The following is an 11,544-nucleotide window of genomic DNA, read 5'->3' on the forward strand; positions in this document are numbered from 1 at the left end:
AAGGATTAATTGGTGCGATAGTTTAAAAAGGCGTTTTTGGTTTGGCCTAATAACGCAATCTTACCAAAGGGGAAAAAAAAAAAAAAGGTCATAGAGCACATATGGCAGTACTAGGCTATGCCAAAACTAAGAAAATGCAAATATCATCCTGCAGAGGTGAGGAAAGAAGCCTTCCCCTCCACAATCCTTCCTCATGCGTGAAGGCAGGCAGTGATGACAGCTACTCCATCTTCACAGACAGCAAGGAAAAGACAGCGCATACCTGCTTTGGCAGTGAGGTCATACTTTCAGAGGCATCAACACTCGCATTCTCCACCTGCTACCCACACTGAGTGGTCAGCGATGCATCCCTCGTCACCCGAGGTTGTTTTGCACACAGGAATTTCATTAGCTGTGTGCCACTGACATTGTTTTGGGAGCCTGACAGCGGGAGCAACACCACGCTGCAGTGCCAGGCTGTGAACTCACGGCAAGAGACGGCTCCAGCTGCTTGCCCAGGGAGTGAGGGTGCGTGTGTCTCCGTCAAAGTGGCTTTGGTCTCCGATCAGGGACAGGAAGCTGCCACTTGTTTCTAGTTACTTTCAGTTCCTAGCACCTGTACCCAAGCTGTTGGGGCTCTCCCACAAACGCAAAGCAAACCTTGGTTTCTTAGCACAACCCATGCTTTTCTCAACTGCACCGTGCAATTTGAGAGGGCAGACGAAGTATTTTCTTTCCGCTGCCCTAACTTACGGTGATGTTCGGAAAGTGTTAAACTGCTTTCCTTATCTTTCACTCACACATGTTGTCCGGCTCTTCCTTCTCCCTCAGCCTGCCTGCAGACATGTTAAGAAGAAAGCACACTGGGGCTGCCAGCAAAAGAACCTCCTAGACCTAGAGAGAGGGCTGCACAAAAATTCGGAGACCTGAGTACATGCCTCTTCCCAGATAGTTTAGCCTCAGCATTTTCCATTGACAGGGCAAAGGTCCAGTCCTCAGGACCAGGGAATTAGTTTGCCATGGCCTCACCTAACCTCCTCACCTCTTAGATCTGGCCATACCGCTACAAACCACCGAGCGGGATGTCACGCTGCGCCCTTTGCGAGAAGGGCAGGATGGGATGGGAAGGGATGCCACGTTTTGTGCATCTTGCCTGACCCGGGTTAAAAGCAAACTGACCAAAACCCGAGGAGCCCACCATCCCGCGGCAGTCTGGAGGACGCCGGCCCTCAGCGTCCCACTGACACGCACAGGGGTTCAGCACGGCCTCAGAAAACGCCAGTGAAGCCCAGCTCTGGGAGTTACTTGCCGAAGGACCGGCCGCAGGCCCCGTGCCGGCGCCCCGGGCAGGAAGCTTCCATTGTTTCCTCCTCCCCGCGCCCGAACAATGTTCTCGGCGGCGAAAGCCCCGGCCGGGGGCCGCGGGGGTCACGGCTTTCCTGCCCGTCCTTCCCCGCTCCCACGCGTGCGCCCGCTCCGTGCCTCTGGCCAGCTCCTTCCTGCAAATTCCTGCCAAGCTGCCGCCAAACATATACATATGTATACAGTACACAAGCGCAAACAGATATATACACACACACACGCATATGCATGCCTACATACACACGCATTTGCATACGGCGGGGCAGTAACACACCGGCAGGCACTGTCGGCAGCGTGCTGACGGCACCCCAACTATCTCTGCAGCAAGTCCCAGTGTCCCTGCAGCCGCTCCTCGCCCCGGGCGGGGAGAGTCCCACCGGCACAGCAGCACACGCCGCCCTCGCCCGCGCCGGCATGGCCCGGTGTGACGCCCCACGGCCGGGAGGCCCCGGCCCCGGCCCCGGCCTCAGCCCGGCGGGCGCGGGGGGAGCGGCTCCCCGGCCGGGCCCTGCGATGGGGCGGCTCCCGTCTCCCCGCCCGCCGCCCCTCACCTGCGTCCCCGGCACTCACCGCCCGCGCCGCTGCCTCGGCGCTGAGAGCCGCCACCCAGGCCCGCCGCCACTGCCGCCGCCAGGTGCCCAGCGACAGCGCCCAGGCCAGCACCGAGCCGCCCTCCTCCAGCAGCTCGTCCCGCTGCGGCGGCGATGGCAGCGGCGGCGGCGATGGCCGCCGGCCCCGCCGCAGGGCCAGCAGCGCATATTGCACCAGGTAGACGGCCAGGGTGGCCAGCGCCACCACGAAGAGGGCGACCAGCGCGCACCAGCCCAGCTCGCCCAGCCCGCCCGCCAGCCACGCCATGGCTGACCATAATGGGAGCCGCGTTACCGGCCCCCACCAAGGCGTGCGCGGCGGCGGGGCCGGGCAGCGCCAACCGCAGCCCGCGCAGGGCCGGAGCCGGGAGCGGCGGCACGGCGTCCGGCCGCCTGCCCGCGGACGCGCCGCGCCGCCCCGCACCGCCCGCCCACGGCGCAGTCACCGCCCGGCCCGCCCCTGCCGACGGGGCGGCCCGGCCCGGCCCGGCCCTGGCCCTGGCCCCTGCCCAGCCGTACCGGCGTGGGCGGCGGCGGGGCGGCCCGTGAGCGCGGCGGGGGGCTGGCGCGCTGTCGGCGGGGCCGGGCCGCGCCGCGCAGCGCATCGCCCGGCGGCGGGTGGCGCTCGGTGCCCGGTCCCCCCCGGGCGTCCTGCGGCAGAGCGGGTGAGGGGGCGCCCGGTTCCCCGGGCGGCGGCGGGGGGCGGCTGCAGCGGGAGGGAGTGGGGCTCGGGGTGGGTTGTGGGGGGCGCAGGCTGCGGCCGGGACAGCTGCTGCCGGGCGGGTTCGTAGGCGCCCTGAGCCGGCGCTTCTCGGAGAAACCATTTGCCGTATCGGGCGGTGCTGTGGGCAGAACGGGACGAGAAGAGCGCTTTCAAGGATGGGCAAAAAGGGGGAGTTTCAGTGTAGGCAGAGGGGCAGGAGAGGCGTTCAGAGGCCCGGGAAGGACACAAGTGTCAAACTCATCGTTTTTGTTGTTTCTCATACAACAAAAGGTTTGCCTTCACGTCACTGTTATTTAATGATGTCATTTGCACACTAAGAAGTAACTGCAAGTGAAGAATAAGTGAGCAGACCCTCTCATCTTTGCACACAATAGGTAGACCTGCTAATGCCTGCGTGCGGGCGGGAGTCAGTTACAAGACAGGCCTGACTTTCCCCAAAAAAGAAAGATAGTGTAACCTTTGTGTTCCAGAGGCTGAGGCATACTCACCACCTAGCTTATGTCAGAATCACAAAGCCCAGTGGATAAAATTGCCCCACTGCCCCTCAGTAGCAAGTGGGTGTTTTGCAAAGGCATCTCTCGCGGAACAGGGTCACGCTCACGGCTCCGTGATCCGCCCTCCTGCTCACCCCTTCACAGCACTGCGGGAACAGCTGAGGAGATTACGAGGCATTTTATTTTTCCCTCTGCTTCTTATCAAAGGGCAAACACAAGCTTCCCTTTTCTTCCTGGTGCCTCAGCATCTCCTCTGCCGAGGATGTCAAACTCGCCGGAAGGGAGAAAAAACATTTCTGTGTTTCATTGTGATCTGCGGCCTGGAGCGTTAAATTGAGAACTCAGTACTTTCTGCAAACCACGGTGAATGACTGCTGTTATCAGTAGGAAGTTTGCAATAAAGGGGAGGAAATTGTCTTTTGATAGTAAATAAAAGTTTCATCGTTATTTATTTCTGTCACATTCATTTTTAGTAAGTTTCTGTGCGGTTTTCAGAGTGCTACCTTATGAGTTCATGGCTACTTGTGTCCTCATTCTTCTGCTTTTCTTCGCCTGCTCGGTTTCTTTCACAGTGACTTTCTTTACCCGTGGCAGCTCCCAGCCGATCAACCGCACTTGTATATTTTACCCAATCCATGCGCTACAACAACCAGCGACTAAGTCATGGAGGTTGGTTGTGAAATGTCATTTTAAGTTCTTGCTCCATTCAGGTTTAGGCTATTGCCACTACAGCCTTAAAGGGCAGAAACATCTTTTCCTTGCTGGGAACTGGAATTCCAGACATTGAAGTGCGTGCCGTGGATCACAGTGGGGAATTACCAGGAGACCCGCGGTGCCTGGCTCTGGCACGCCTCCCAAGGGAATGGTGCAGATGGCAGGTGTCGAGGCACAGAAGCTGTGTGGGCTCACAGACCAGACAGCAAAAGGTTGTTTGCTGGATGTTTTCAGGCAAATTCACGGCTCCAAGCAGAGGTAAAAACAAAAGGGAAATGAGTGCATTACAGAATCTCCGACTGGTTGAGGTTGGAAGGGACCTCTGGAGGTCATCTGGTCCAACCTCTCTAACTCAAGCAAGGCCAGCCAGAGCTAGTTGCCCAGGACCATGTCCAGATAGATGGCTTTTGAGTATCTCCAAGGACTCCACAACTTCTCTGAGCAACCTGTTCTAGTGCTCGGTCACCCACACAGTGAAAAAGTGTTTTTCCTTATGTTCAGAGGGAACCTCCTGTATTTCAGTCTGTGCCCATTATTATCTCTTATTCTGTCACTTGGACACCACTGGAAAGAGTCTGACTCCATCATCTTTGCATTTTCCCTTCAGATATTTATATATACCAATTAAATCCCCCCTGAGCCTTCTCTAGCCTTCCTCCCATGAGCCTTTCCTCACAGGAAAGGTTCCTGAGGTTCTCCCTCACAGGAGAGGTGCTCCAGCCCCTTAATCATCTTAGTGGCTTTTCACTGGACTCTCTCCAGTGGAGACAGAGCACTCCAGGTAGGCCTTAGCATTGCTGAGTAGAGGGGAAGGATCACTTCCCTCAGCCTGCTAGCGACACTCTTCCTAATGCAGTCCAGGATGCCATTAGCTGCCTTTGCTGTCAGAGCGTGTTGTCGTCTCATGTTCAATTTGCTGTTCATCAGGACCCCAATTTGCTGTTCATCAGGTCATTTCTGCAAAGCTGCTTTCCAGCTGGTCGACCCCCAGCATCTACTGGTTCCTGGAGCTGTTCCTCCTCAGGTACAGGACTTTGCACTTCCCCTTGCTGAACTTCATGAGGTTCCTGTCAGCCCGTTTCTCCAGCCTGTCAAGGTCCCTCTGGATGGCAGCATGACCCGCTGGTGTATCAGCCACTCCTCCCAGTTTTGTGTCATCAGCAAACTTGCCAAGGGTACACTGTGCCCCACCATCCAGATCATTAATGAAGCTGTTGAACAGGATTGAACACAGTATTGGCTCCTGGGGTACACTACTAGTTACTGACTTCCAACTAGACTTTGTGCCCACTCTCCTGGTTCAGATGTTCAGCCAGTTTTCAATCCATCTCGCTGTCTGCTCATCCAGCCCATACTTCATCAGCTTCTCTATGAGGATCTTATGGGAGATAGTGTTAAAAGTCTAGGTAGATAACGTCAACTGCTCTCCCCTTGTCTATCAAGCCAGTAGTTTAATTGTAGAAGTTTATCAAGTCAGTCAAGCACGACTTTCTCTTGGCAAATCCATGCTGACTACTCCTGATGACTTTCTTGTTCTTCATGTGTCTGGAAATGGTGTCCAGGATTAGCTGCTCCATCACCTTCTCAGGGATCAAGGTGAGGCTGCCTGGTCCGTAGGTCCTGGCATCTTCCATCCTGCCTTTCTTGAAGTTAGAATTGGCGTTTGCTTTCCTCCAGTCCTTGGGCATTTCTTCCAGTGACCATGATCATGCAAAGATGATCAAGAGTAACTTGAAATGACATCTGCCAGTCCTTCAGTACTTGCAGGTACATCTCATTAGGGCCCACGGAGTTAAATATGTCCAGTTTGCCTAAGTATTCCCTGACCTGATCCTCTTCCACCAAGGGCACATCTTTGCTCCAGACTTTCACCTTGGTCTCTGGGACCCGGGATTCCTGAAAGGCTGTTACATCAATATTTAATACAGTATTTTAGAATATGTTCCTCCTCTGGGAGGAGGAACAGGTTGCTGCCTGAGAAGCAATTTGACTGTTTTGTGTTGTAAATACATTGTCCACATTTGCACCTATAAGCTGCAAACTTGACAGGGCCAGAACATGGTTTTATCTGCTGCGGTTAGCTTATTGCATGGGCATAAGAAGAATGGGCTACTCAGAGGTCAAAGTATTTGCCTGGGACAAATACACTCCATTCACTGACCAGTTGCTTTCTGCCTGACTGACTCCAGGCGTGCGATTCAGAGTACACCTACATGATACCAAGGAGCAAGTTGCTGAGATCTCCAGAGATCCACAACATATTGCTGTTAGCACAGCTGCATACGGAGGTTAATTGACCCTGCTGAGAGACCAAATTGATTAGCCAGGCTAATTTTAAGATCCAAATCAGTATCTTTGCTGTACCAGCTTTTCTGCAGATAGCTCAGGAATTTCTAATGCAGCACTGCATTGTGGCAGACAAACATGCCCTCAGCTTGTCCCATGTTTCAATTCCCCACATATGCTATGTAGTTTTCTTTAACTGGCAGGACTTTTGTGAGTCTAATTAGTGACACGAAATGACAAGAAAGAGTAAAATATTACATTGAGATATTAAGAACAGCTTTCATTTATCGAACTTTATCAGCTATCTTGTTACTAGAAATATTTTACATTTTTACTTTTGAAGTATAGGAAAAATATGTGGCAACTAATATTTAATTATTTTCCTTTTTCATGCACCTGTGAACTTGGAATAGCCCTCTCTGAACATTCAGGATCTTACCCATCAAAGCATAGCTCTGGGGATGTGATTAGTAAAGTAATTAGTTTTTCATAGTTCTGTGTACTTTGAAGCTGGGAACTGTGATTCTGACTTGCTCCTAGGCTCTGCTATGTGCTGTATTTCTATTAAGCAACTTCTGTATTTCCCAAATCCCAGCTTTTCTTTTAATTAGCAAGTATATAGCTCTGTCAGTAATGGTTGCAAAGCAAGTTTAAAAAATGTGAAGTGAGTGAGATGGATAGAGAGTTGATTTTACAGGGGTTCTGGAACAAGAGAGTTATAAGCGCATCATGCATAGTGGCTACCTCGCACGTCCTGTTTTGGTCCTTTGAAGTACGAATTTTGTTAACTGTTTCACTCTGTGTTGGAAAGGCAAGAAGAAAACTGCAGACCTGTAGCTTACTCTGACTCTACGCTAGAATGTTTTACTGGTAGAGCTACTCTAGGCATGTGAACAACAAAGAAGTATCATCTCACCCGTTAACTAGTGCTGCCAAGTTCAGAGATGCTCTTTTTCACCCCACAGACAGAATGTGGGCAGAGTTTTAGGACCTTGACTATTTGTTTGAACTTTCCAGATTTGTTGCAAGTGGGTGGAATGGTGGCTTGGACTTGGCACAGGCAAATGTGTATGCCAGGAAGGGACATAGCAGGGTATGCACTCAGATCTAGAAAGTCCAGAAAGTGCTAGATCTAAGACTTCCCTGAGTCCTGTGTTATAGATAGAAGCAAACAGAGCAGGATGAGATCATAGTTATTTCACCAATTTCATTTTCAAAGCTATGAGCAGAACAATGACAAAAAAAAGCACGCTAGGTTCAATCACTGCAATTAAATGATCACTTATACAACAGACAGAGATAAAATCAACCTAAACCTTTCCCACTCTCTGCCTCTGAGCTCCAGAGTATTTTTTACACACATGAAAGAAAGAGAAGGTTCGTAAAGAGGCCATACATGCAGTCTAACACGAAGTCTGAAACAAGTGCTTTGTCAGGACACTATAGTAGTGTACGAGATCTTTAGTCTGACAAAACTGCACTTTGGACAGCAGAGCTTATTCTAGTGTCCCAGAACTCTGTGTGATGCCACCTCTACCTGTGGGGTGGCTATAACCATGTCTTCATGATGAGATTTTTGCTAGCATAACAGTCAGCCTGAGATGGTATCACTGCACACTCTTCAGTGACAGCTCTGCTGGTAGAAGTAGACCTGTCAATCTTCACGCCTGAAATGTGACCCCTCGGCATGTTACTTCCCATGGAAAAGGGGACCATTTCCCCTTTCACATGTAGCATTTCAGTCTCTCTCCCACTCTTTTACCTGCTGTGCCAGAGGCAGGTAACAGGCATGGCCTTCTGCCTGCTAACCCCAGCAAGTCTGCTTCAGGGTTGGGCAAGAAAAGGCACAATGCTAAATCCAGAAGGTGAGCTCCTCAATTTGGTCCTGCCCTTGTGTATACTCTCCGGTCTGTTTTCTGTAGCCCCTTTCTAGGTGAGATTCAGCACGTGTGACCCATCTTATCTCACGTGACTCAACATACCAGAAAACACTGTCCCCTGCTTGGCAACGGCTGTCTGAGAAAGAGAGTGATGAGTGTGCAAAGAGCTGGAACAAGGGCCAGGTGGCATGTCCAGAGAAGCCTTGGTGGAAGATAGTCAGCAGTCTGCCACCAAGGAGGTACCGCTAAGCAAGCTTTCATAATGAGGAGCTAGCATGGGGGTAAAGGAGGCTAGTGCTGGGCTGGTTCTTGATCTGGGATAACTCCCCCCACCTTGTGTCTTCCAGAGATCATCCTCTTCTTAATGGAGTCTTGCTCCATACAAAAAAGGCTCTGAGATTATGACATCATTAGAACCTCACTTTGACTAATTATTCTTATTTTTGGTACATTTGCAAAATCAAGAGATATCTGATCTATCCAAGCACAAATCTCTATGGAAAAAAAAAATTTTGTCCACCATGACCTTCTAGTAGAAAAACTTCAATTCATTTAGGTCACTTAGTTCTTTTTTACCCAAATACCTATATCTCTTAAGTGCTTAAGAAGGCATACTGCCAGCAGTTGAATTTTTCATTAGATCAGAAAATTGTTCTTGCAGCTTTGTTATTATATACGTTATTAATATATAGGCATGGTCCTAAAAAAAAAAATCTTCAAAAAACAACATGCCCATAAATATAAGTGTTGACAAATTGGTTAAGTTTCAAAACAAATGGGTCACAATGTTTTATTTTGATCAAACATAATTTCAAATTATGTATTCAGATGTAAAGCGAAACTGCAAAGCCATATTTCAATCGTATACTTGTACTTTCTTCTGAAGCCATTCATGCACCAAAAATACAGCCTATGAAGGAAAAAACCCCACCCCAACGTGAGAAAGCACACAAATAATGGCACCACAGTGTTTGTATTCATCGTAGCACATCAGTATTTCACCCATTAATTGTAGAAGTCTCTTACAATTTTGTCGTATTATAACTATTTTGCTTTTTCTCTGTAGGATTACACTTTTCCAACTCTCCAGTATCTGCATAAATAATCTATCACTAAGTGGTCGCAACTTTGCAGAAGGAACATTTTGTAAGGCTAACAACAGACATTTTGTCTTGAATTGCTGATTGTTTCTTTTACTACTTGTAAATGGAAGCAATGGAAGAAGGAAAAATATTTTTGAGAGCGTTATTTTTTCTATGATGATGACTCTTCAAAAATATATTTACTAGACTTCAGTAAAATACAACGAGATTTTAGAAACTAAAACATGACAGACAAGCTTCTTTTATTTTCTTTATTTTCACCTGCTGGAGCCAGTTATATTCTCTCCACCAGGGAGCGCAAGTATCACCAGAGGTGATGGTGCTGGGATGGGGATTGCTGTACTCCAAGCAGTATTGTGAGCTGCCTTCCTCAAGGACGGCACTCTGGACATGATGGGTGATTCCAGCTACATTAAGTTTCTTGCCTGTGGGTTAATGTAGGCTCAGAGTTAACATTGTGCCCAAATGGTTAAGGCTTCCCATGTCCAAGATTCAGCTGAGGAGTCTCTCCTGACAAGGAACCACTGGAGAGATTCCTGCCTCTCCTTCTGAATCTTGGGCTCCAGCTCAGGAGATGCTGACCTCCCGGGAAGGTGTGCTTCTCCCATGCAGTACAAACACTCATACGCCCCTCAGATACATGCCTGAGGGCATGACGACCAGCTGGCTTTGGGACTGCTGGGCATCAGAAAGAAGAAAGGACTTGGTAAGTAGCAAGAGAGATCTTCAAGTTTTAGTCTGAGAGCAAAGGCATTTCAAGAAATGTTGCAGGAAATTAATAGCAAGAGTATGAAATAAAATAAAGGCTTTCGAAAAATCTCAGAACCCACACCTTCTTCTAGAAGAGCCGTGAAAACGCTCCAACTCAGCTAGACGGCTAAGAAAATCCAAGGGCATGTACCAGTTTTGCGTTGCAAGTCATCCCAGAGCACATGCCGATGGGTACTGCCCTAAGGCTAAACCACTTGGAGTGTGGAGTGCATGGTGCAGGCTCACTCGCAATACGGCTACGCCGAAGGAGAATGCAACGTGTTACGGCACAGGCAAAGGGTAAAAAGCTTTTAACTCCTCATCATCAGTTCACATTGTGTTCAAGGGCATTGACTGTATGTGTTAAGCTACAACTAATCTTCTGGTGATTTCTTAGACAACTGTCTGTGCTGCAGAAACTGTTGGGATAAATTGGCATTCTCCTTGGCAGTCCCAACAGGGAGCCAAGGAATGAAGAGCCTGGAGTTGCACCTCATCTCTCTACTCCCACTTGTCAGTTAGGCAGAAACCATGCTGCTTAGTGAAGGAAATACTGGAGAAGACAGCTTTTAGACAAAAGTGTATTACAATATGCCTTTGACCTAACAGGGCATTTTCTCCAAGCTCAGCAATTGCGATGTAACAGAGCCACATTTAAACAGACTCACATGCGTTTTTATACATGCATGCATACATACATAGAGAGAGAGAGGGGTTCACCTTCGGTGTGATGCTTTCCAGTGTGGCTCTTCAGGTGGATGCGATGGTGCAGACTTTTGTTTCCGGCTCCTCCTAGTGCCTCTACACAGCATTAGAGGTACATAAGAGATTATAGGATCATCACCATAAAACGAAGGTTCTATGTGGTTCTCCCTCTCTTGAGCCTTGTAGTAATACTTGCTAAAAAACTACCCCATTTCAAATCTCATTTTTAATATCTGTGATTCTCCTCCAGACTTATTCAGAGCGACAGTCTGGTATTTTTACAGGGTTTTTTTTTCCTCGTGCTTTTAAAAAACGTATTTACATGCCTTTACATGCCGCAGTTAAATTTCTCCTGAAACAAGTAACGTGAATTCAAGCTAACAAGGCTAAGTTTCCTTCTTGTAGCATTTGGCTGCTGGGTTGATTGATGAGTGAAGACCAGGCAGCTGCTATTTGCTGCTGCTATTGTTAACCATAGCCCCAGGCTGCCATGCAGAGAGGAAGTTTTACCTTTCCCCCTACGAGTGGGAGAAGCTGTATCTCTTCTGACATTAACTGAATGCCACACAGTGTGCCCCACTAAGCAAGAGGTGTGCATGAAGCCAAGGACTAGCCAGCTGTGGAAGGAGTAAGAAGGATGGTGGTCAATAAAGCTGTATTTATTGTTGTACAGATCTTCCTCTGGTTTTACATCCCCCTCTTTTTAGGAACCACAGGTGCACGTGGTGAGGTGGAGAAACTGCAAGTGTATCTTCACAGGTATAGTTGCCACACCTGGTGAAGCTCTCAGGACAAGCAGTTTGCCAAGCCTGTCCCAAGAGGACCCAAACTTCCCCCAGTGCAAGACTGTAGGGGAAACATTTTTAAACAATCTTTTGGGAAGTTTTTCTTCCATTAAACTCTTTCATAGAGTTCATAACATAGAGTAATGGACGCAGTTTCTGTCAGCCAAAAAGG

At 49.2% G+C, this 11,544-nt stretch overlaps 1 protein-coding gene across 2 annotated transcripts in view; it reads right to left on the reverse strand.

The window, feature by feature from the left end:
- The window catches only part of C2CD2 (C2 calcium dependent domain containing 2), a 37,810-nt gene extending 35,611 nt beyond the window's left edge, over positions 1 to 2,199 (reverse strand). The window contains exon 1 of one of the 2 annotated variants that reach the window (XM_086618309.1): positions 1,912 to 2,199. In XM_086618309.1, the coding sequence (XP_086474435.1) occupies positions 1,912 to 2,199 (288 nt within the window). Of the gene's footprint in view, positions 1 to 262; positions 702 to 1,911 lie in introns of those variants that run through there. The other variant, XM_086618318.1, reaches the window with a different exon arrangement.
- Positions 2,200 to 11,544: the final 9,345 nt, after the last annotated feature.

This window comes from Tauraco erythrolophus, chromosome 1, assembly GCF_009769465.1.
Source record: "Tauraco erythrolophus isolate bTauEry1 chromosome 1, bTauEry1.pri, whole genome shotgun sequence".
Taxonomy (NCBI): domain Eukaryota; kingdom Metazoa; phylum Chordata; class Aves; order Musophagiformes; family Musophagidae; genus Tauraco; species Tauraco erythrolophus.